This window comes from Balaenoptera acutorostrata, chromosome X, assembly GCF_949987535.1.
Source record: "Balaenoptera acutorostrata chromosome X, mBalAcu1.1, whole genome shotgun sequence".
Lineage (NCBI taxonomy): Eukaryota > Metazoa > Chordata > Mammalia > Artiodactyla > Balaenopteridae > Balaenoptera > Balaenoptera acutorostrata.
This window is the reverse complement of record NC_080085.1, coordinates 95,048,543-95,075,424: the sequence shown is the minus strand read 5'-3', so window position 1 is coordinate 95,075,424 and position 26,882 is coordinate 95,048,543. Positions and strand designations below refer to the sequence as shown.

Sequence of the window (26,882 nt, the reverse complement as noted above, 5' to 3'; positions counted from 1 at the left end):
CTCTCTGCAACTATAGAAAGCCTGCGCGCAGCAATGAAGACCCAATGCAGCCAAAAAAAAAAATAAATCAAAAATATTTTAAAAAATAAATTAAAAAAAATAAGAACAATACTCCAGCTGCAGTGGATGGACTGGAAGGGGTCAAAACTAGAGGCAGATCAGATTTTAAGGTGTCTGGGAATGAGCAGAAAGTAAAGTGGTGACAGGAGAAGTGTAGACAAATAAAACAGAAAGTTAATTCATAACACATGAAAATAGCCAACAAATATATTAAAAAGCCCAGCTACATGAAAAATCAAAGAAATGTAAATTAAAATGAGATAGCATTTATGATTATAAATAAAGACATCATAGGAGCTTTTTATGTCTATATTAAATAATGCCTACATGTTTTTATTAGGACTGAAAATGATTCAAATTTTGGAGGCCAAATTTAGCATTACGTATCAAAATAGCTTAAAATGTAAATATTCTTTGACATCACAGTTCTACTTCATAAAATTTTTTTGATCTGTGATTTTGATTTTAATTCTTAAGCCTTATGATCACATAATGTACAAAATTTGTGCTGATGGTATATCTCGTCTATTTTAATCCTTCTAATGAGTTGGCAAAAGCACCATTACCAATCACACATATACAGTAGTTCTGCAGTTGTGTGTGTTTTTGGATAGCTGTTTAAAAGACAATCCTGAACCATAACTGGTCTGACTTAGTGAAGAATTCACAAGCAAAATTTGCTACTGTATCTTGTCATGCTGAATTTTAAAAACATCCGACCTTATAGATTATCTATAAAAATGTGAGAAGTATTAAATACTCTTTATCTGGCATTATACCTAAACCAGACTAAAATGCCTGTCATTAAGTAAAAGGCAACATTTTAGATACAGAGAATTTTGATTAAATTGGCATAGTTAAGACCAAAAAGAGAAAGTGGACATTGCCAGCTTATCGTTAGTCCTGGCCTTAACAGGCTAATGAACATAGCCTGAAGCACAGGTGAGTCTTACTCTGTTCAATGAGACAGTGAAGGGATCTTCTCAGTATTTAAATATATTAATACCACCAGTTATATAAATCTAAATGTAAACACAGTCTCCTATAGGTTTTGAGATGGCATTCACCACCTCTGTGCAAAGTTGAACATTATTTAATCAAGTCCAATCATATCTTTTTTTAAATAAGTTTATTTATTTATTTTTGCGTTGGGTCTTCGTTGCTGCATGAGGGCTTTCTCTCTAGTTGCGGTGAGCGGGGGCTACTCTTCATTGCAGTGCGCGAGCTTCTCATTGTGGTGGCTTCCCTTGTTGCGGAGCACGGGCTCTAGGCACGTGGGCTTCAGTAGTTGTGGCTCACGGGCTCTACAGCGCAGGCTCAGTAGTTGTGGTGCACGGGCTTAGTTGCTCCGTGGCATGTGGGATCTTCCCAGACCAGGGATCCAACCCTTGTCCCCTGCATTGGCAGGTGGATTCTTAACCACTGTGCCACCAGGGAAGTCCCCCAATCATATCTATAGAAGGGGAAAATAGTGATGACACTTGCTGAACTGGAATTACTATCAAAATTCATAAAGCTGATCATACTCATTTATCCACAAGCCAATCTTATTTAAGTCATGACTGTCCAACAGAAATATCCTATCAGCCATTCATGATCTGAATTCTGGTGTATGAGATCAATTTAAATATGGTACACATAAAAAAGTCATGAGCTATTTCTGTTTTGTAGTAAATAAGGCAGTGGCCAAATATTACTCACTAGTAGCTTTTTTTGAGATAAGCTATCAAGTCTGTCCTTTCTGCCTTTTTCATACCAGCAAATATCATTTTTGTTCCAGGGATGTCCTTCCTGGGATTCTCCAAATACTCCATTCAATATCTCCTCTCCCCAGGTGATGCCTTTTGTTCTTGTTGACTTCTGTGTAAGAGAATCCAGGGACTTGACCTGTTTTTCACCCAAGTAGACGATGGAAATTTGGCCCAGTCTTGTGCTTGGCTCTCCATTCCACGGTATGGCACTGGGAACATTTCAGAACAAAATCTTCTTGCCCTTCTCAACATCAGCTATTTTAAAATATGTTTTTTCATCACACGCTACACAGAGGTTCCCACTTGCAAACCAGACGTCCCGTTCTCTAAGTACTTCATAAATTTTTTACTAAAGAAGTAACTAAGACATATGCAAAGATACAACTATAAGAGCACTCAACACACTGTATGTAACCTAGTTGTCTAACAATGGGGACTGAGCTAAGTAATGTGTCATACATCAAAAGATGAAACACTATAAGGTCACTGAAAATCAGGTTATAAAAAAATATCCAATGCCAGGGGAAAGTTCGTGATGTGTTACGTTTCAAACATAGGGTAAAATGCAGTACATATGACATGACCTTATGTTTGTGAGGTATATATATATATACACACACACACACACTCCCAAATGTTAACAGTGGCTGGAAGGTTAAGGATGAGATAAAAATGACATTGACATATATGTAAGTGTTTGTGTCTGTGTGTGTGTCTGTGTTTCTGTATTTAAGCAAAACACAACATTAGCTATCTCTCAAGGTTCTGATCTCTATTAGGGATAATATGTAATAAGTGCCATTTGTAAGGGGGAAGGAATAACTCTCCCAGTTAAAATTTCATTTTAACTGAAGTCTTGGTTCTTAATACATTACAATGAATAATTGTGGGGAAGAATTTCAGACCCTATGAGAGACCAGTGAGAAAGATATTTAGGTTGCATAGATGATTCTCAAGCCATACCACATATTTAGGCATCTATTCTTCCTACCACATAGGCTATACATGAGCCCATGAAAAGAAGATTTAGATATAGAGAGTTGGGAATCATCGACAGCTAAATGGTAACCGAAGCCCTAGGTGCTACAAGTCTGCAACAGGGAGAATGTGTACTGAGAAAAGAGAATAGCTTAAGACAGAATCACAAAGAACAACAGCATAAAGGAATAGGTCAAGGAATAGTTGCTCACAAAGGCAAATGAAACCAGACAGGTAGGAAGAAAACCAGGAGTGTTCTCAAGCTAAGGGCAGAGAAATTTCAAGTAACAATGGTCAGTAGGGACAAATGCTACTGAGAGACCAAGTAAGATGAAACAGTAAGATAAAACAAAGGAATGTCTATTATAATTTAGCAACAAGGTATTCATTTGGTGACCTTGGAAAGAATACTTTCAATAGTGTGGTAATGGCACAAGACATTTCAGAGACTTGAGAGTGAGTGGACATGATTACATACAGTGGTTTAAATACATGTTTTATCTCTGCTCTCATGAAATCCCACTGAAATGACAAAGAAAAAAAATCATAAACCCACAAAGAGAATGGAAAAAGAGATGCAAGTAAGATATTGTCAACAAATGTCTGGAAACTAGAAAGGGATGGATGAGTGGTAACCAACAACAGAGCAGAGAAAGCTGAATTGGGAAGCCAAAAACATGAAGCTGATTTATTGCCACAGACAGTTGAAAGCTTGCATGAGGAACAGCAAGACCACTAGACCCACCCAACCACAGACCACCCCTCTCTCATCCTGACGCCATACTAAAAGTAGTCTTAAAATCCTTTCCCTGCTTGGCTCCTAGAATAATGGCAGCCAGACTTGTACCCTTCATCCCCCTCCAGAAGCAGGAGATTGGTGGATTCCTTCCACGGGTAACTGACCCAAGAGAAAACACCTACAGACGGGTCCACTCAATAAAAATCTGGCATTCCGGACTTCCCTGGTGGTGCAGTGGTTGAGAATCTGCCTGCCAAAGCAGGGGACACGGGTTCCATCTCTGGTCCGGGAAGATCCCACATGCTGCGCAGCAACTAAGCCCGTGGCCACAACTACTGAGCCTGCGCTCTAGAGCCCGTGAGACACAACTACTGAGCCTGCGTGCCACAGTTACTGAAGCTGGCACGCCTAGAGCCCGTGCTCTGCAACAAGAGAAGCCACCGCAATGAGAAGCACGGGCACCGCAAGGAAGAGTAGCCCCCGCTCGCCTCAACTAGAGAAAGCCCGCGCACAGCAACAAAGATCCAGTGCAGCAAAAAATAAAAATAAATAAATTAAAAATCTAGCATTCCGCCTTATAATCCTATAGCAAAGTTCACCAAGCAACAAACTGTTCCCACCCCCTCAGATCTTCCAGTCACCTTTTAATCTTAAATTCAAACAGGCAGTGAAAAGCTCCCCAAACATTTAGGGAAAGACAGAAACTAACAGAGAAAAGGAACGTGGAGGAAACCAACACAATGCAGTTTAGAAGAAAACGTTTTTAGTGATCATTAATATCATCAGGAAGATAAATAATTTGTATTCATAAAGCAAGGACAGAGTGCTAAAAAAGAAGCAAAGATCAAGAAAGAGCTCTTATAAATAAAAATATAAATACTTAAATTAAAATTGTAATAGAAGGATTGGATGAAAAATTAAGGAAACATCTTAGATCAAGAAGATAAAGTCATGGAAAGTAGGAGATAAAAGATGTCTTAAAATTAGAGGGAAAATCAAGGGTGTCCAAAATCTGGCTAATTAGAGTCCCAGAAAGAGAGAAGAGAGAAGGGGAGGAAGTCCTTAGCAAATAATAAAAGACTGTTTCCCAGAACTAAAAGTCAGTAGTCTTTAGATTGGAAAGACTCACTTAGTGCCCAAGAAAAATGAATAATAAAAGACCCACACCAAGGCACATCTTGGTGAAATTTCAGAAAAAAGTAGATTAAAGATAAGACCTTCAAAGCTTCAGATTTTAAAATATAGGTCACATTCAAAAGATCAGGAATCAAAATAGCAGTGGAAGTTAGGAGACAATAGAGCCATGCCTTCAAAATTATAAGGAAAATTTATTTCCAACCTATCAAATTAGAAAATAAATTTAAAATATTATTTAAACAAAAAATTCTCAAAATTTTATTTACCTTGTACTCTTTCTTAGGAAGCTGTGGGAAAATTTGTTCCAGCAAAAATTAAGGGAATAAAATGGTACATGAAGGGGAAATCAGGTGGAACCCGATGGAGCCCCTAATCAAGAACACAGAGCTGTGAATCCAAAGAGACTAAGTTGGTTGGAGTTCACAGGGCAGAGTACTAGAGAGGAGAAAGCTGCACAGAGAGAATTCTGGGACCTTCAGAGGGTTTGCCTCTAGTATTCAATAAAATACTGATCAACACATGCATATAAGGAAACTGCCCAATGCTAGAGAAAGAGTCACCCAAAAGGATTAGAGGGAACAAACCCTAATGCTCACACAGGGCCAGGAATAGTGTATGTTCCCACCAGCCAGACCAGAAAATCTCATGATTCATGGGGGACTTGGTAGCGTACTCAGAAGGGTCTTGCCTCAGTAGTGGGGAAAAATTTCCCCTGGACTAAACACTGCTTTGATCACACCTAACAAATCTTAAAAGCAAGACCTGAAAGGAACAAGCTATTTTCAAGTAACTTAACCGTGTCCCAGAACAAAGTTTAGGAATACTTATAGGAATACAAAAATATATAGTGCCCAATAAGATAAAATTCACAATGTCTGGCATCCAGTAAAAAATAACCAGACATGCAAAGAAGCAAGAAAATAAAGCCCATAATAAAGAGAAAAAAGCAACTAGTTGAAACTGACCCAGATATTAGAATTAGACATTAAAGCAATTATTGTAACTGTATTCCATATGTTCAAAAAGCAAGAGAACCCTGCTACCTTCCTGCTCATGCTCAGCAAATGACTTTGCCTCCTATTTTACAAAGAGAGGGGTAGATATGAAATGATAAGTTCCTCAATTTCTCATACCAAACTGCTGGGCATACTGACATCCACATCCATTACTTCCGTCTTCCTTCTGGTTAAATGGAAGAGATGTCCCTTCATTTGTGCTTTGGCCACATACTTTTTTTTTTTCCACAGCTTCAGTTTTGCCCCATCTCTAGCTGACCTGCATCCACTTTTTTTTAAAATTTATTTATTTTTGGCTGTGTTGGGTCTCCGTTGCTGCGTGGGCTTTCTCTAGTTGTGGCATGCAGGGACTACTCTTTGTTGCAGTGCGCGGGCTTCTCATTGCAGTGGCTTCTCTTGCTGTGGAGCACTGGCTCTAGGTGTGCGGACTTCAGTAGCTGTGGCACACAAGCTCAGTAGTTGTGGTGCACGGGCTTAGTTGCTCCACAGCATGTGGGATCTTCCCGGGACTAGGGATCGAACCCTTGTCCCCTGCATTGGCAGGCAGATTCTTAATCACTGCACCATCAGGGAAGTCCGACCTACATCCACTTTTAAACTCACTCGCATCTCTCCTATCTAAAAAAATAATACCCACAACTTTCCTCTACCTCATAGTCATTCTAGCTACTGCCATATCTCTCTCCTTCTCTTCACAGCAAACTTCTTGAAAGAATTTTCATTTCTTCACCTCTAATTTACTCTTCTTAAACATTTGAAAGTTATTTATATTAATGTAATACTTGTACCTAATTAAATAGTCAAATGTTGCTAATAGTTATACTGCAAGAAGTAGCAATCGCCTCTCATCCCCAATTTCTGCTCTCCAATAATAATAGTATTGAGCATTTACATTGTGTTGGGCATTATTCTAAGCCTTTATAAGTAGTAACTCATTTAACCCTCAGAAAAACTTTATGAGATAGACACTATTATCATTCCCATTTTGCAAATGAGAGAATGAGAATGAAGGTCAGAGAGGTTATATGACTTCCCTAAGAGCAGCCAACTAGTTTAGGGTCAGAGGCAGGATTCAAATCTAGGGAGTCTAGTGCTATAGTCTAGACTTAAGAAGGGCATGCACCTATCTATGTGGCCAGAAGTTTCTCTGCTCCTACACCATCACCAACATAGAAAGCTCCAGCCCTGAGTGGGCAGCAGAGAGCCATGGCATCACTAGGGCACATGGTTGGCTGTGCATTAGAACTGGTAGGCTACAGAGACAGAGAGAAGGGTGCCAGAAATCCACAGGGCAATCTACCACACTGAGGCTTAGTAACTAGCCAGCTGGCAAAATCTTCAGGTGGCAGCTGCTACATATTGATGCATGCCTGAACAGAATTAAGTGACGTTAAGCTGGCCCCTTTTCATAAGAGGAGGCATGCTGAAAGAACATAAGGAACTCACCTCTCAGCAATATTTTTTGCAGACTGGAGAAACCGTGCCTGGTCATTTTCTTTCAGGATATGCTCAGCTTGGTTGATGAGGACTGTTGAGCGTTCAAGACACTGGCGGCAATTAGCAACCTGCTGTGCCAACTTTCTCAGTTTCATAACCTTAAAGAATTAGCAAAAGAAAAATAAGATAACATACCTAGTGGTTAATTAAAACAACATGAAGGAGATCTGCTGCAGTGATTCTAAAAATAAGACCTATTAACATCCCATGGTCCCTGTACTAAGCACTCACCTTGTCACCCTACCCACCATGTCTGTTTTGTCAACCCCTCCTACCACCTACGGCCCGCTTACTTACCCTGCAACACAGTCGTATACTCCAGGTTACCTACCTCCTCTTTTTATTGATCACATTAATTATTTTTATTATAAAAGCAATGCGTGGTCATTACAGAAAGTTTAGAAAATAAAAAGTATAAAAAGAAACCCTACCACCCAGAGATCACCATTGTTGACACTTTTTTGTCACATACATGTTTAATAAAAAGCACCTCCTTTTTCTTTATGAGTATCGACATTTCTATGTATATATTTCTCTAAGCATCTTTAAGCATACCTATGTGTTCACAGATCTGTGTTCTCGGACACTTCAGTTCCTGTGTTAGTTGGAACCACCCAGCATGGCACAAAGTAATGGTTATCACTCCAGGCTCTCATAACTTCTCACACTGTACACACAGCATGAGCTCATAATCACTACACTGACCAGCAGAGCAGCAAGCGTAAAACCATAGAGCTGCATAGAGGCTCACACCTGAGCTTCTTGACCACGAGTCTTCAGTTCCCATGCTAAACGCCTGCAAGTCTTCTCTCTCTCTCCTTCATCTTTTATCTCTCATCAGTCGATGATTCCCATCAGTTCCTTGCTAGCAATGCCTGCTATGCTCTTCCCTTCCGTTTGTGCTACCACTTCCCTGGTTAGGCCTTCATCAACTCATGCCAAGAATCATTCCATAAGCCTCATAACACGCTTGCCTGACTTCAGTATCATCCCATTCTGATCTACCCTGCACATTTCTGCCGTATCTATCCGTCTTCTCCCTTCCTAAGAAACTAGAATGATTTCCTAATGCCTTTCAGATTAAGCCCAAAGTCCTTACAATGGCAGTCATGATCCTTCTGTAATTCTGGCCCACATTTCTACCATTACTTTTTTTTTCTTTTTGTATTGACTTATACCATACACACAGCAAAGCACCCAAATCTGAAGTGTACAACTCCATGATTTTTTGCACATACACACACCCACTACCAACCAGGTCATGATATAGAACGTTTCCAACACCCCAGAACTGCCATCATTTTGACTGAATTCATAGCACTAGGCCAAATATTGCTTCTTCTTTGCCCATCTCCCTAAAACCTCATTTCTTCTTGCTTTCATGATCCAAGTTCAAACTGGAACCATCGGGATGAAGCTTGGACATTTGTAAAGTCAACTCGGCCTTGGCCTCACTGAACTGCTGTGCTTTACCTTTGTCTCTTTGATTTTGACAGCAATCATTTGCTTCCTCTGCTGGATGATCTCTACCAATTCGTCACATTCTTCCATAAGTTTTGCCTCATGCATAGCAGTATTCACCTGCCAAGAAAGTCCAGAGTGTTACACAGTGATTTCTGCCTTTGTCCCCTGCTGGCTCTCAAAGGTTCGGACTGATAGCTAAACATGCATAACTTCTTCCATACCTCCCTCATAAGATCCACTCCTAGAAGAAGGGTAGAGATGATGATATTAATGATGCAAGGGCATTGAAGCACCACAGATAGGAAGCTCTCCGGCCTCTGGTAGATCATGATGGTTAATGGAGGCTGGGCAGAAGGACAGATGAGATGGGGGCATATTATTCCCACTGTGAAATTCCCTTTACTCCAACACCCTGTCCTCTTACTGTTCTTTTGGAAAGAGGGTAAGGAAATTTAAGTACATCAGGGAAAGAGGATCCCTCGCCACAGGCACAAGAATATTAAGATAACATTACAACAACATGTTTGTATCATCCTAACAAAAGTGTTTTCAGTTTTCCTTGTTCCTTTCTAAAATATAGAAAATGTTTCCATTTTAAAATATATGAATGCATAGCTATATCTTCACATTAAATATATGATTGTGTAGATATATTTTCACATAGTTGTCATCATGTCTTAGTAGATATTTCTCACTTTGGGCTGTCCAGTATCTGAATACCTTTCCTACTTGGGGATACTGGCTATATCAAAATATCTTTACTGCCAAGTCAGGGTAGGGGGTGAAAAAAAAGCCACCATTCTTCATTGTCTTCCCATGTACTGACTTCTCCTTCTGCCCATCTCTATTACTGTTGACATTAGATGATATGAAGTCCCCAGCTGGGCTAAAATGAGAGCAGAGGATCTTTGGGCTGCCTAAGTGTAAAAGGAAAGGAAGGGGAAAGGAACTTACATCTTTTAAGCATTTAATGTGTCAATTACTTTATATCGATAGATAAATTATTTCATATAATTATCAGAACCACTTTATAATATAGGAGCTATTCTTATTTCCATTTCACAGATGTGAAAACTGAGGCTAAGAGAATTTCAGCAACTTGCTCAAGATTGCACAGCTGGGACGTGGTGAGACCAGTATTCAAACCAAGACGTGTCAAGGGAAACCCCTGGGCTGGCGAGGTGGGCGGACAAGGTTCAGTTCCGTTTCAGCAGCAGTCACACAGGGAAGCACAATCATTCCAAGAGTCTATTCAAGGATCACTCGAGTAGAGCTCTAAAAAGCCGAGGAATAGACAATGGGTTACTTGAGAGCATCAAAACTCAAGTGGCCAGATGTGCTTCATTAGCAAGGTAGGGCTGCATTTCCAATTGATAGCCCTCTTCAAAGGGCTCCTTTACATACTCCCAAGCCCAGCAAAATACCTGTCGCTGGACCCTGCTGCCTTCTCTCTCATCCTCTAAGGTCCCTGCTGGCCAATTTTCTGTTTCTTACCTAACTGAAATAAACTATGCTTGCCGAATTTCAACCTTGTTTTGTTTTATTTCCACTTTCCAGGGGGCAAATGCCACAATGAGAGCTTCCATTTGTCCTGAAGGAACAGTCCCACTCAGGCCATTCTAGTTTTTTTTCTCAGACGCCTCACTCTCTCCCTAAGTTGGATCTACCTTTCTAAGGCAGATAATATCACCCTCTCAAAGAACTCCCACTCATGTGAGAATAAGAGATTCATCTAGTGCTCCCTGGATCTGTGCTTAGACTATTTGGAGACTTAGTTCCCATTTATAGTTTCCTTTTGAGGCTGCTGATGGTACAGTACACAGTGGTATGGTGTCTTGTTTCTTATAATTCAGCCCTTGGACTAACCTTGACATAACACTCACTATATGCCAGGCACTGCCCTAATCAGTTTATATACTAGCTCTCTCAATCATCAAAGCAACCCTATGAAGGAGGTACCATTAGCCCCATTTTACAGATGAGGAAACCTGAGCACAGAGAGACTAAGTGACTTGCTCAAGGCCACACACCTAGTAAGTGGCAGAGATGGGATTTGAACCCAGGGAGTCCAACTTTAAGAGTCCACACCTTTAACCATCACACTGAACTGCCTCTCCAGTCTAGTGTAACAGAATCCTGTCTTCAGTTCCTGACAATCATTACCTCTTCTGCACCATCCATCTTTATTTTGTCATCCCATTCTGTTTAGTCTTTTCAGACTACCTGTTGTTCCCCTAGAAGGCCATGCACATCCATGTCTTGTGCCTTTGCTCAAGACTCTACTTTCACTTGGAAAGTCACTTCATTATTTGTTTGTTGAACAAAGTTCTACTTATCTTTCCAAGCCCAGCTCAAAAATTGTCACTTCTGAAACTTTTTCTCACCTGCTTGGATACAATTGGTTCCCTATTTCTATTCCCATAGCACTTTACATATAATTGTATTATACCTTTTACTACGTTACAGGAATTTATTAGTTTGTCTTCCCTGATCAAACATGAGTTCTGGAGGCCAGGGGCTGTGTCATAGTTGACGATATCTCCAGCATAGTGACTGGCATGTGGTCGGTGTTCAGTAAATATTTGTTGCATTGAATTGAATGGGGGGCAGTATCTCACTGCTTGCCAGACATGTCCACTTGGTTACTCAAGTTACCCTAAACTCAGTACGTCTAAAAACAAACTCATCACCTTCCCTCTAAATCCAGCTTCCACCTCTGATTTCCTCTTTTTGGTTATTGCTACTATCATTATTGCACTTGCTCAGGTTCAGTTACCTACTTCTCCCTCATCCCCCACATAAATTCACAGCAGTCCTGCCAGAGTCCTACCCTCCTTTTCTTTTCAATCTCACTAAAGTTCTTCTGGTAATACAATGAGGCTCTGGGCCAAGGAAACAATAAATTGAAGTCCTTATCATCTTTTTGGACTATTATTGTAAAAGCCTCATTAATTCATCCCCCTACCTCTAGAATCTTTCCTTTGTAACCGCCCCCCATAATCCACCCTACACCCTGAAACCAGGGAAAATCATCACCATCTTCATCATCAACCATGTATTAATCATCTCTTGTGTACGATGCATTATGCTCAGGCCCTGCCCTCAATAAATGTGCAGTCCAAAGGGTGATAGGGGCTTCAGCTTATTGGTTCCTTGGCCAATTTTATAGGGGAAAGCCTCACACATATAAAGCAAACAAGTCAAGTTAGCATAAGTGAAATATCAATGAGTGGTGAAGGCTATAATCTACAGAAATTGAAGGGAAAGATCACTCTCAGTGGGGAAGTGGAGAAAATATGCTTGAATGAAGTGGGACTTGAATTGAGCCTTGGAGATGGATAGGACTCAGATTTAAAAGGTGAGAAGGAGGGAAATTTGGAGCCAAGCTAATGAGATTGAACCTTACTTTTTAGACAATATGGTATCTTTGAAAATTTGGGAGGGGGGGAGAGGGTAAGGTGGTGGGAGATTGACCATAATTAAATTTTTTAAGAAGATGAACTGGGATGAATGTGATTGGGGGTAATAGTAAGCATGGGGACAATTTAGGAGGCTATTGTGATGTGAACAGGGCCTAGCCAAGGAGGGTAACAGGAACTGAAAGGAAAGGTCAAGTATGAGACGCACCCCCTTGCTTGAAAATCTTCAATTAGACAGCAAGCTCCTTGAGCAAAGGTTTTATGACACTTTGTTTCTCCCACTGTAACAGACACAATGCCTTAAACATAACAAATACTTAAGAAACATTTACTGATGGATTTAGCAAAGTGAAAAATCAAAATAGGTATGGCAAACATTAGAAAATATAGTAAATGCATTTTGTAGAGAAAATGTAGGTTGAAGTGAGGGAGCTTGGGTGGGGTTTGGACAGTTGCATCAGGCAAGATAAAACAGCCAGATGCAACTAGTAGAGCAGAAAGTTGGCTGAAGAGGCAAAATCCCAAACTAAAGGTAAAGCAGTGACATTAAAATCTTTCCATGTCAAGAAGCAGCCCAAAAGAGCAAGGTCCTTAAGTGTTTTCTGAACAGGAAATACTCCAGGGAAAATCTGTCTTCATGATGTGAATAAAACATCTCAAATTGCTTGGAAGGCACTTAAAAGCCCTGGTATTTTCCTTGTTTGCAGTTTTCTTTGAAAATACAGTGAGGTATTTCACTTGCTTATTAACCCTCAGTTGAAAACAACTGGGGTTATCTTTTTTTTTTTTAAACATCTTTATTGGAGTATAATTGCTTTACAATGGGGTGTTAGTTTCTGCTTTATAACAAAGTGAATCAGGGGTTATCTTGATAAGCATTCTTGGTCGGTGGATCTGTTGGTTGGTTCATTGGTTAGTTAGTTGGTGGTTTGTGGAAGACTCAAGATTTTTCTTTGAAGTTTGTTCTTTGGTTTAGATTAGTGGGTTTGACTAAATGGCTTTATGTCTGTGGAAAAATCTATCCTCCCTGAAAATACCATTAGAATAATCTTGGCAACCTACTTGTGTAAAGGAAGGGCAGTTTCTGATGTTTAAGACTGAGTCTCAGCACCAGTCTTCCAAGGCCTAAGCACTAGGGAACATGGGCCTTCCTGTTAAGCCTCCAGATCTTTTCTGCTCTGTGCTCTCTTCTTTCCTCCCAAAGGCAGCAAGAATTTGACTCGCATGTTTCTTTCCAACTGCCCACCCTACTCTATTTCCTGTAGTTCTTTCCTACCTCCCAGCCCAAAGATTAAACCCAGAGTCAGACCTAGTCTTCCCCAATTTCCATCCTTCCCTGACACAAAGACACACATTCCCTATTTGAAGGATTTTCTTGCTGGTCACTACAAGGAAATCAGTACATAGGGGTTCACAAAAGCCACAAGTTGCCAAGGTTTAAGAGACTGCAAAAAGTTATTTTGGTCATTGTTCCTGTTCCCTATTGAAATGTAAATGGACTAACCTTTTACCCTTCCCTTCTTTTAGAGAGCTTATTTCATAGTTTCTTGGGAGATCTCCCACACACTCATTCTATAGGTCTTTTATCTCTGGGTTTTAAGTTCATCAGCCTTCCCTCCAGCCCACCCCCAGGGGAAACTTCACCACTCATACCCTCCCCTCAGCTCAGTCACGTCCATCAGTCCTGCAGAGCACCGCACTGGAGTTCAGGAGGAACTCAGATTTCATGTTCAGGTGGAACAATATGTATGAAATAGTGGATGAGTCCTCTACCCAGACTCAAGTGCAATTTATTTACATGGTAATAGAACTCCTCCTTGGCATCTCCATCTTAGTGTACTCCGCTCTAAAAGATCAATGCCAGCTTAGTTTATTTCCTGGACTTCCCTGGTGGCGCAGTGGTTAAGAATCTGCCTGCCAATGCAGGGGACACGGGTTTGATCCCTGGTCCGGGAAGATCCCACATGCCGTGGAGCAACTAAGCCCCTGTGCCACAACTACTGAGCCTGTGCTCTAGAGCTGATGAGCCACAACTACTGAAGCCCGTGTGCCTAGAGCCCGTGCTCCGCAACAAGAGAAGCCACCGCAACGAGAAGCCCACGCACCGCAACAAAGAGTAGCCCCCGCTCGCCGCAACAAGAGAAAGCCCGCCCGCAGCAACAAAGACCCAGCACAACCAAAAATATAATAAATAAATAAATGATTATTTCCTGAAACCTTCTGCCCAAATAGATCTTCCCCTTCCACCTAGGAGATTTTGAAATGCCAGCATTAAAGATCATTTGGAAATGTTTTTATTTCAGCAAACACTTATTGAGTGCCTACACCACATACAAGGGTTCCTGAGTGGGACCAAAATGATGAAAAAGACTCAGCTTCTGCCTTCAAGGCACTTATAGTCTAGTGCAAAAGATGAGTGTGAATTCAGCTAATTACAATTTAATGAATAGCAGAACAAGCAATAGAATACAAACAAAGCTCTAGGAGAGCATAGAGAAGGGAAAATAATTTGGCCTGTGGAAAAGGACAGTCAGGGGATTAGGGAAGGTTTCATGTAGCTGAGCTGGTCTTGAAGGATGAACAAGACTTGGGCAGGCAGAAATGAGGTTTATGGGGAGAGAATTCCAGGCAGAGAGAATACTATAAATAGCATGAGCAAAAACACAGGCAGGAAAGCAAAGAACGTGTTTGGGTAAAGCAGATCAGCCTGACAGATGCAAGGGAGGGAAATAAGGCTAGAAACGGAGACTGCAGATATATTACAGAAAGCTGCACTGTCATTTGGAGTCTTTGAACGTACCTGGATAAAATGTCTGGATCTTAATGCCATAGTAACACCTTAACCATCTTAGTTGAGAACAAGGTGGAGAGAAAAAGCAGGCATAGTATTCAAAGAAGTGGAAGGGCACAACAAATTTCTCACTTCCCATTCTTGCCCAGAAGCACCCAGGTGACCACTGCCCCACCTTCTCAGACTCCAAAATGTCAGAGAAAAGAGGCTGAGGGCTTCATTCAACACGCAGCCACTTTCTGTGCAAAGGAGATGAGAAGGAAAAGTGAGAGGTAAATTGAACATCTAACGAATTATCAAGGAATTGTTACGAACAACTCTGTCACCTTGCTGAGCTGCAAAGAATTCATTACTCTCATAACGATGCAGTCAAGAAAACACAATGTTCTCTCTGTTTCTATGAGTTCAGGTTTTTTTTTTAGATTCCTTGATTATACTTAACAAGACTGTATTGTATACTTGAAAGTTGCTATGAGAGTGGATCTTAAATATTCTCACCACACACACACACACACACACACAGGTAACTATGTAAGGTGAGGAATGTATTAATTAACCTTATTGTGGTAATCTTGTGATATATTAGCATATCAAATCATCGCATTGTACACCTTAAACTTACACAATGTTTTCTGTCAATTATATGTCAATGTTATATATTATATGTCAATTATATGTGATATATGTCAATTAAAACACAATGTTATATGTCAACAAAGCTGGGGGAGAAAGAAACCACGATGTTTATGATACAGATGTTGCACCTACCGTGGCAGCATCTAAGCTAAGGTGTTAATCCAGGTCACACTTTAAAGGACACCATCACACACACCCCCACCTCCGCAGCCCTTCGTATAAGGAAGGTTCAAATGTATAAAAGGAAGAGGAAGACGAGACTACCTTCTTTTTTGTTTTCCAAAGCAAAACACTGCAACATTTCAAAGATGATTCTGCCAGCTTTACATAAAAATAACTAAATGAAGTAGGGCTGTTTTTATGAATTTTATCTGTTTCATTGGATTTGGAGGGAGGGGGTCACTTAACAGACTGGGGGACATGTAAAACTATTAATAGGATTTTGAGTCCCCTGTACTGGAGTAACTGCAGCTTAGGAGACAAAAAAATTAAAAATTCCTGAGGCATAGCTAAGCAACCTGCTGCCTCAGTGCTTAAGTTTAATTTTTTGGCAGAGGAGTGGATGAGGGGTTGCAGGGTAGAGGTAGGTGGGGGACGGCAGTGGATCACTCCCATCTAGGATGTGGATCACACACACTAGAAAAGTAGTGTGGCCGAGGAGGTGGCAGTGAGGCCATCTCTTGAAGTGTAAGAACCCTAGCGTATTGGGCCCAGGGATCCATGCTGTGGGAGGCCTCGAGACAGACATGGACGTCGACTGACAGACACGTTTCCCGTCAGCTTGTGGGTGCTTACGGTGTGCTAGGTGCTGTTCTAATTGCTTCATATATTTTAACTCATTTACCCTATGAAGCCGGCGCTGTTGTTATCATTGCCATTTTACAAAAGAAACTGAGAAACGTAGAGATTATGTAATTTGCCCAAGGTCATACATATAACTAGTAAATGGCAGAGCCAGCATTTGCCCTCCGGCAGCCTGGCTCTTGTCCGTGATTTAACCAGTGTGTGTGCGTGTGTGCGCGTGCACGCGTGAGTGAGAGAGAGAGAGAGAGACAGAGACAGAGAAAACGTGTTCGTAAACATACTTCTTTTCCTCTCAGAGTTGCCTCTCAAGATAATCACATTCCTTAGAGTTAACTATTACAAACATTTTGTGTAATTCCTTTCTGATTTTGAAAATAATATATAGTATAAAAATGCATATAATGTAACATTTAGAATATATAATGCACACACATGGGTATCAACACATACACGTATTCCAGAGTTATTTTACTCTGAGTTTAACTAACAAAAATTTTGGCAACAGAGAGGACAATTTGCTCCATACACATGCCTTAGGAATGGCCCTGTGCCACGTGGCAATTCTTTGTTGGTTTTAGAGTCCCTTCTCCTCAGGGATCAGACCCCCAAGCCTTGGTAGCCTTAGGGTTAGTTACTTTCTCCCCCATATTCTCTTTCCACACAAGGTTGCTGTTTAGAACATGCAAGAAGTAGGAGAGGCATAATCTAGGTTTGCACCTGGGATTCTATATATATAGCTATAAGTCCTACGTGAAATGAGGCAGAAACCTCCTTTCTATCTCTTCAGAACCACCGAACTGTTAGATCTTAAAAAGACTGAAGAAATCATCAATTCCTAGCCCCTCACTTTACAGATAGAAATACGAGGCCTAGAGAGGAGAAGGGCTTACCCAACATCATATTACTGATCAATGACAGGACAAGGCTGGAGCAAGGTCCTTTGACTCCCCATCCAGTGTTCTTCCTACTCTACTGCTTGTTTTGTGAAGCACAGCACTTGCTTATAACCCCCTCTGAAGATATAAAACTCTCTAGATCTCACCCTTGCGTATTTACCCTAGAAATATGAACATGTATGTCTAAACACACAAAAAACTTGCATGAATGTTTATAACAGCTTTATTTGTATTAGCCAAAAACAACTGAAATGCTCTTCAGTGGAGGCATGAAAAAACAAATTGTGGAACATCAACAATAAAATGTTTTAAATCTATTTATACACACAAATGTATCTCAGAGGCATTATGATGAGTGGCATAAGCAAATCATAATATGTTACATAATGTATGATTCCATTTATATAACATTCTACAAATTACGTCGTGATGAAGAACAGATCAGTGGTTGCCAGGGGGCAGATGTGACGACAAAGACTTTGCACCCCAGAGGTTTTTGGGGGTGATGAAACTGTATTGTTCTGATGATAGTGGTGATTACATGAATCTATACATGGGATAAAATTCATGGAAATACACATACTCCCCCGCCCCCCAAAGTTTGAGTACATGTAAAAACTGGTGAAATTTGAATGAGGTCTGTAGTTTGCTTAGTAGAATATTGTACCAATGACAATTTCCTAATTGCAATAGTTACATGGTTATGAAAGATGTTAACACTGGGGAAGAGGAGATGAATGGTATGTTGGAACTCTATTACTTTAGCAAATTCTTTTCTTTAATTTTTTTAAATTATTTTTTTTATTTTTAAATTGCTAGATTTTAATGATCTTTTACAGTTCCCTTTTTGATACAAGAACTTACTTTTTTAACATTTTTTATTGGAGTATAATTGCTTTTCAATGTTGTGTTAGTTTCTGCTGTATAACAAAGTGAATCAGCTATATGTATACATATATCCCCATATCTCCTCCCTCTTGCATCTCCCTCCCATCCTCCCTATCCCACCCTTCTAGGTGGTCACAAAGCACTGAGGTGATCTCCTTGTGCTATGCGGCTGCTTCCCACGAGCTATCTATTTTACATTTGGTAGTGTATATATGTCCATGCCACTCTCTCACTTCGTCCCAGCTTACCCTCCCCCCTCCCTGTGTCCTCAAGTCCATTCTCTACGCCTGCTTCTTTATTCCTGTCCTGCCCCTAGATTCATCAGAACCATTTTTTTTTAGATCCCATATATATGTGTTAGCATACGGTATTTGTTTTTCTCTTTCTGACTTACTTCACTCTGTATGACAGACTCTAGGTCCATCCACCTCACTACAAATAACTCAATTTCGTTTCTTTTTATGGCTGAGTAATATTCCACTGTATATATGTGCCACATCTTCTTTATCCATTCATCTGTCGATGGACACTTAGGTTTATTTTAGCAACTTCTATATGAGCTTAAACTTATTTCAAAATTTAAAAGAAAAAGAAAGAAAGAAAACTCTAGATGTCCCACAATGATTTAGGCAGGTCTGGTGAACCAACATTTATGTATTTTTCTGAAGTTATAACTGATATGTCTTCAGGCCTTTGCCCAAATGGCATCTCATCTCATACTCCACTTTGCACCCTGATTTATATTTATCCATAACACTTATAACCTCTAATAAAAATATATTTGTTTATTGTGTGTCTCCCCCAACTAGAATGTAAGCTTCTTAAAGTTAAGGACTTTGTTTTGTTCACTACACCTAGAATAATGCCTGGCACACTGTGGGTACTCAACAAATATCTGTTGAATTAATGAATGAATGTGAGTATGTTGGCCCTGAAATAAAGGATAAATGCAAAATTGTATACTAGATTACATTTCTTCATTACATGAGACAAATTTCCCTCACATTTTCTTTTTACACAATTACTCAAAATGGTAATTTTGTTCTGTCATTTACATATTGTTTGCTGCATTATGGAAGATTTGGAAAGATATCGGAATAACAACCTGGATGCTAGGAGATCACATATTCTGAAATGGTTCTTCACCCAATGTTAAAAGAAAGAAAAAGTTACCTCCTCTGGATAATCAGCTGTGCTTTACTCACCCTTATGATGCATAAAAGATTATACTTACAACAGTCAGCCACCAGAGGGTACTGTTTATTCAGTTATCCTTTCTCAATACCTATTGTGTACCAAGCCATGTGCTGGGTATAAAAAAGTGGATAGGACACAGTACCCGCTTTCAGAGTTTGCAGTCTGGTGGGGAGACAGATCAGTATGTAGAAGTGCTATGACAGAAGTATGCACAGGGTGTTCCAGGTACACGGGGTAAGGAGAGAGAGAGAAGTATAGAGCATGTGTGATGGCTCCCTGGAGGAGGTGATGCCTGAGCTGAGTCTTAAAAGACAAGTAGTAGTCAGCCAGGAGAAAAGGGGAGGAGTGGAAGTTCTGTGAGGGCAGGGGCCATGTTCACACTGTGTTCCCAATGCCTGGCCCAAGGCAGAAATATGCTTAAATATCTGTGGAATGAATGAACAAATTATAAAGTGCAGGTAGTAAAAAGCACATGCTAGAGGTAGGTAGGGTCCAGATCGTGATGGGTCTTATAAATCTTTATCTTAATGGTGATGGAGAACCACTGAAGGGTTTGTGGTAGGGCAGTGACATGTGGGCTTTGCATTTTAAAAAGATCATTCCCACAACAATGTGGAAAATGGATTAGAGGGGGGACAGCATGAGTCAGAGAGACCAGTTAGGAATTGTGGTTTCCAAAATGAATATGGCGTGGTCATGGCCACTGCCTTTAAGAAGCTTATAGTCCAATGAAGGACACAAAACAGAATCAGGTAATTCTAATACAGCAAAGCAGGCAGTGTAACAGAGGCGATGCACTGGCCACTCTGCCCAAGGTCATGCAGCTAGTGGGTGGCGGCGGAGCCAGTACCAGAAACCAGGTTTCCTGATTCCGAGTCTAGGGCTTTTCCCCAAGTCCTCCTTTTAACTGCCTTTCACAACCACAGAACTATGTAAGAGAAAGAGAGCAGGGCGAGCCAATGAAAGATGATGCCTTCTTTAGCCTCAGACTAGACTGTGGGGAGCATTTAGCCCTTCTTTGTACTCAAGTCTGACATAAGCATCCCTCCCCAAGACCTTTGTTTCTGGGAGATGGCTTTGGTATCCTGATACTTCCTATATACATACAGAACAAGGAATCTACTGCGAGAGCCAAGGAAATTCACACTCTGACAGCTAAGGTCAGGAAAGCCATAATTCTGAGAAATAAGTCATTCTTTATGAGACAGGGGACTTCAGATGACAAAAGGAAAAAAAAACTGGTTCCATGTTCAGAAAAGGAAGATGGTCACTAGAAAGAGCAAGGGCCCAAGTGGAAGAGTGGAAAGAGCTGAAGAAGAGCCTGTATTGCTTTCTAAGCTGCGGAGGGTGGAGGAGTTGGGGAGTAGGGAAAGGAGACAGAGAAGCACCAGGAAAGAGCCTCAGGACACGGACCCGAAAAATTCTGTGCGAGAGCATCAGTGAAAAAGGAGACCCCAGAAAAAAAGTCCAGTTCCATGAGTAGGTAACAAAGATGCCTTGAGAACATATTTCCAGGGGTCCCGACTGCCTCATGAGCCAGGACAGAGACCAGAGCTAAGGAGTTTCTCTGTGGGAAAGCGCAAGGAGATAAAGGGGTCCTGAGGAGAGCTCTTGGTCAGGCTATCTTGGTGGGGATGGGGTTGGGGATGGAGAGAGACAGAGAGACTGAGAGAGAGCGTGTGCGCGCACACACACACACACACTCACACACACACATGCGGGCACTCGCTGGGAAGGATCCCTGGGTGTCCTGGGGTAGGGGTTTAACTTTACTGAACCAAAAGCCAAACTGAAAATTCTTAAAAGAATGGGCTTTGAAGTCAGACCTGAAGTTAGCCTCAAGCTAGCCTCCTAGCTCTGCTACTTACCGATGACCTGTCTGGTCTTGGGCAAGCAGCCTAAGTTTCCTCTTCTGTAAATTAGGATGATACTAGTATCTAGCCTCATAGGGTTTTGTACATGCTTATTAGATTAAACAACAGAAATAAAGCACCTAATACATTTTCTGATATATAATAGGTAGCCAAATAGTTGGGTTTTTTTTTTACTACTACTGCTCTGATGATAATGATGACTGTGACTACTATTGCTAAAACCACTATATCTTCTGGGGTTTTCTGCCAAACAAACAAGCAAGCACTGTTTTATCACCTGGTTTATTTTTATTCAGTTTCTGCATCTGTTTTGCTTTCTGGAACATACTGGGTCACGATTTGCTTTTCTCTGAGATTACCATGTCCCTTTTCTTATTCTTCTTCCCACACCTAAGCATCTAGATCTCATGCCCAAATGTAGTTACCTCCACACTGCTGGACAGGGTTCACCCTGCATCTAAAGATAAAATGGTCTCTTTTCCTACCAGGAGCCAGACCATCACCTTCCCCCTCCATTCAGACCACAAGGCTGATGCCAGAAAGGAGATCAAGTGCTGATTTCTGACAAAACACTGATTACATTTCACATCTTTGGCTGGGAAGGAATTTGGCTGGCTCAAGCTTGTTATTCTCTGTTTTTCTGCTCTGGGCTCCCTCATAATTAACACAATTCCCAGGCTCAGAGCCCAAAAGATATTAGGGTGGGTCTCGAAGAAATAGGTGTGTAAGCAAGAAAGCTAACACATTCCCTCACTTACAAAAATATAATACCGTAATTACATTCTGTTTCAGTTTCCTCTGCGGTGCTCCCTAAGGGAGAGGACCCCATCTGTCCTGTACTCTGAGCTCCAAGCATAGTACAGCACTATACCTTGGAGGCTCATTAAAATACTTGTTAATGCATTGATGAATATGCACCTTCCCACACACAATCCCTGCTCTACAGAGCAGGGATTCACCAGTTAGCCTGCCTGTGGTATTGATGAGGAAAGATGAGAGGCAGTTGTCAAAAATATGAACAGAAAGTATGGTATTATGCAAGTATTACTGGAATCAGCGATGGCCCTAGGTTACATCTAGGGACTCTATCCTGATGGGCATTGCCTTATGGTGAAAAGCCCCTGAGGCTCACATATGTGTGAGTGTTTGCATATGTGTTTGTGTGTGTATAATTCCTGTTATTCATAATCTCTCTCCACCTTCACTAGGACAAAGCAGGTAGGTCTGTGTCCCCCAACCTCACACTTGCTCAGACAAAAGGCTACCTTTTGGGAGCTTCTTTTCCCTTATAAGTCTGCCCTTGATGTTGCCCTTAACCTGATTCACCTATACATAAATAGTGACGGTATGAGGGGGCACAGAATGTGATTTACTTTGGGTCTTTACTTTCTGCCTAGGGCTCAGGGCTCAGTTTCTCACTTTGGGAAGTCCAGTAGCTCCTAGAGAAAATACAAAGAAAAGGAGAAGCAAGAAGGACTTGCTGGGAAATTCCAAAGAGCTGATCATCTTGATACAATGTTATTATAACCAAGGAAATCATTAGTTACAGTTGTGTAGTTAATATAGCTGTGTAGTTGTTATGGTTTAGACTAGGGAGTGCTTTCAGGTATATTTGATCTCTACATTTGATCTTCATAACAACCTTACAAGATTGCTAGGGCAGGCATTACTGTCTGCATTTTATAGATGAGGAAACTGAGATCCAGAGAGGTAAAGTGAGTTATCAAAGTCATATAAACTACGAAGTGATGGAGTTACAACCCAAATTAGGTTTTCTCATTTCAAAGCCACGGCTCCTTCAGATTCCCCATGTTTCATTCTAACCATCAAAGAAATCCTGCTCTTTGATCACTCTCTTTGTAGCTATAACTAGAGAGAAAAAGCACCCTTCTTTTTTTTCTTTTTGAGGGTTTTCATGTGCTAAGTTGCCATTTCTTCTCAGCACTTCTTTCTCCCAGGAGGCAACAAAGTAGACTGGGAAAAGCTCTGGATTTAAAGTCAAGCAGGTCTGAGTCCGAATTCTAGCTTTAACACTTATAAGCTGAGTGACCTCAGACAAGTTACTTAACATCTCTGAGCCCATCTTTCCAGCAAGTAAAATAGAAGCACTGTCACCTATCTCACAGATTGTTCTAAAAACCAAATGAGAAAATAGAGATAACAGCCTTAGCACAGAACCCGGAACATAGTAGGAGTTAAATAAATATTGATTCCCTTTCCCACTCCTCCCACACCCCTACTTGCTACTCTAGATTGGAAATATGCAGTACTTCTTTCCCAGAAAGCTGAAATTCAGTCTTAGATTTATGTCTATACTTATTTATATTACTGTAAAAATAGGATGACTGGCATTTCAACTCTTGATGGCTTATCATTTACAACTGATATTTCTGTAATCTTTTGTTGGTTAATTGAGATAGTTTTGGAATTTAAAACATGTAGGTGTGTATGTGTGCACGTATGAATGTGTTTCCACATCATTTAAAGGCTTCAATTATTACTCGGAAGTTATTTCCATTCTCTCATTCTTCTTAATCTCATCTAGAACCTAAAGGGCTGGGTTGGCCTTATTTGAATAATGAGCTAACTTATTCAGTTACTTTGTTACGAATATACTGTAGAAATTCAGGTCTAAGATCCCTTAGGGTTCAAATCTCACATCTCCAGCACCAGATTCCAACTGCATTTTCTAAGGAAGGATGCATCCACAAGCAGCCAATTCTTGTGGTCTGTCTTTAGATAGTAATGTGGTTTAGTTCTTGCACCTGGATCTTTCCCTGTTGTCACGTTCACCTCACTGAGGAGCTTCAAACAATGTGACCAAAAAAAAAGGAAGATAAATTGGGCATGGGAGAAAACTGGGCTAGTCCCGAGAGTGGGGATATAGGACTTGGATAGAAATGGATTCAGCAGACAGAAAATAAGCTAGGCTGTGACTCTGACTGGAGAGAGGGGAGGGAAAATTAAAATGTTTTCCTTATTCATTTTAGCATTGTTTTACTGGTTGCAGTGAACATACACCACTATTACCATTTTAAATATTTTATTATGAAATTTTCTAAGCATATTTAAAACTAGACATGCTCTAGATAAAAGCCTCATGTACCCATCCCCCAGCTTCAAAAGCCATCAACATTTTGTTATACTTGTTTGATTTATTTCCCTTTTTTGCTGGAGTATTTTAAAGCATATCTACGATATTATATTATTCTACCCTTTAAATACTTCAGTTTGCATCTCAAAAATAAAAGGATATTTTATTGCACAATCACAATGACTAAAATAATGCCTTAATATCATTCATCTAGTGCTTGTTCCATATTTAAATTTTCCCAATTATGTAAAAAACATGCTTTTACAGTTGATTTCTTTGAATCAGATACTTTACGAAGAGGAATTTAATACTGATTTTTCAAAGGACATGTATATTTCTAATGAATAATTAAATACTGCTGTTTCATGGTGAAAAAAAAATGGAAGACCCCATCAGTACCATGCACTCTTTCCACTTTAATTATTGACCCTTAAAATTCTGTTTTCAGAAATGTATGTCTTTTTTGAAAATGCAGATCTCTGTACAGCAGTTTTCATTCATTAAGAAAGCATTGTGAATTTCAGTGTCCCAGAAAACAAGTTTTGAAAGATACTGGAGAGAAGAAAAAGCCATCACTGGGCAGAACAAAGAGAGTGAGAAAGCTGGGGGATGCAGGGGTGGCAGGAATTGTGAAGAAAACTACTTAAGGACCAACATGGGGATATTTCATTGCTTACTCACAACTGCTTTTGATTTCTCTGACCTCGTTCTGTATGGAAACAACCCAAACCCCAAAGACTCAGCTGTCTTCCTTGCAACAGGAGTTAGTAGGCCTACTGGATGACATGTCAGTTTTGTCAACCCTAACCCTAATCCGGTGGGAGCTCCTGCTCTTAACTACTGCTTGGCATCCAGTGATTTTTCTCTTATAAAGAAGACCGAGGGCTTCCCTGGTGGTGCAGTGGTTGAGAATCTGCCTGCCAATGCAGGGGACACGGGTTCGAGCCCTGGTCTGGGAAGATCCCACATGCCGCGGAGCAACTAAGCCCATGCGCCACAACTACTGAGCCTGCGCGTCTGGAGTTTGTGCTCCGCAACAAGAGAGGCCGCAAGAGTGAGAGGCCCACGCGCCGCAATGAAGAGTGGCCCCCACTTGCCACAACTAGAGAAAGCCCTCGCACAGAAACGAAGACCCAACACAGCCAAAAATAAATAATAAATAAATAAAGAAGACCAAAAAGGCTAGGTGGAGTTGACTGAATTCAGTAGCATTCTGTAACAGTATGGTAGATGAAAACACAGGAAAGCCCCATCTGCTCCCTTGTACATTTCTGGTGGGAGTGTAAATTGCCTTGGTGAACAGAGAATGTTGACAATATGTATTAATAACTAAAGATGTGCCTTTTCTTTAAACTGTCAGAAAAAAAACTGTCAGTTGCACTTCTAGGAAACAAATAATCTTAAAAATAGGAGAAATGACAAGGGGAAAAGATACAGTACAGTGTGAAGCAGACAGATGAAATAAGTAGGTTTCAGACTAAAAAATAATCAAGGACATAGAGAATATGGGAAAAAAAATATCAGTGAAACAATGTGGGCAACCCTGGTGGCACAGTGGTTAAGAATCCGCCTGCCAATGCAGGGGACACGGGTTTGAGCTGTGGTCCGGGAAGATCCCACATGCCACGGAGCAACTAAGCCTGTGCACCACAACTACTGAGCCTGCACTCTAGAGCCCACGAGCCACAACGACTGAGCCCACATGCTGCAACTGCTGAAGTCCGCGTGCCTAGAGCCCATGCTCCGCAACAAGAGAAGCCACAGCAATGAGAAGCCCGCATACCGCAATGAAGAGTAGCCCCTGCTAGCTGCAACTAGAGAAAGCCTGCGCGCAGCAACGAAGACCCAACACAGCCAAAAATAAATAAAATTAATTAATTTTTAAAAATAGTTACATGTAGAACTTTGTACCCTACAGAAAATATACATTCTTCTCTTCTATTCATGGAACGTTGACAATTCATCATGTACTTCACCACAAAGAACAATATAATACAGATACATTTTAAGAAGATTTTATAGTCTACCTTCTCTGATTATAATCCTGTAAAATAGGAAGAAAATAACAAGAATATGAACTGCTGAATCCTTAAATACTTGGAAATTAAGAAACATATGCCTAAACAATTTTGGAATCAAAGAGGAAATTAAAACTGAAATTCTTAATTTTATAGAAAAGAATAAAAAGGCACACAATAACAAAATCTACAGGATACGCTTAAAGCTCTACTCAGGAAAATGCATAAAGATGAAAAATAAATGAATTAATTTTTCAAGTTAACAAACTGGTAAAGGACAATAAAATAAACTAAAAGGACACAGAAGGAAGGATTTCATTTTTGAAAAGTTAAAATTAATGAAATAAAAATGAAACTATCATACAAAATATAATTAAAATCAAAAGTGGGTTCTTTGAACCTGCAGTATAAAAAAATAAACAAACAAACTAAAAAAACAACTAATACTAAACTTTCTTTGGGTTATTTGTATGGAAATATGTTAATATAAATGTTTCAGACATTACATGAAATTTCTAAAAATCTTATATGTTCTGGTATAATGTTATAAGTCATAATTCTAGTTATTACTTTAAAAATGTATATCTCAAAAATAACTAAATTTCCTTGTCAATTGCATTATT

General features: G+C 40.3%; 1 protein-coding gene and 1 pseudogene across 6 annotated transcripts in view; both read right to left on the bottom strand.

Moving 5' to 3' along the window:
* The window catches only part of MID2 (midline 2), a 94,623-nt gene that overhangs the window by 12,608 nt on the left and 55,133 nt on the right, over nt 1–26,882 (bottom strand). For all 6 annotated transcript variants that reach the window (XM_057538843.1, XM_057538840.1, XM_057538838.1 and 3 more), the window contains 2 exons: nt 8,652–8,759; nt 7,128–7,276 (listed from right to left, as the gene is read on the bottom strand). In XM_057538843.1, coding sequence (XP_057394826.1) covers nt 7,128–7,276; nt 8,652–8,759 — 257 coding nt within the window. The remainder of the gene's footprint in view (nt 1–7,127; nt 7,277–8,651; nt 8,760–26,882) is intronic.
* On the bottom strand, nt 1,761–5,831 carry LOC102997498 (cytochrome c-like; annotated as a pseudogene).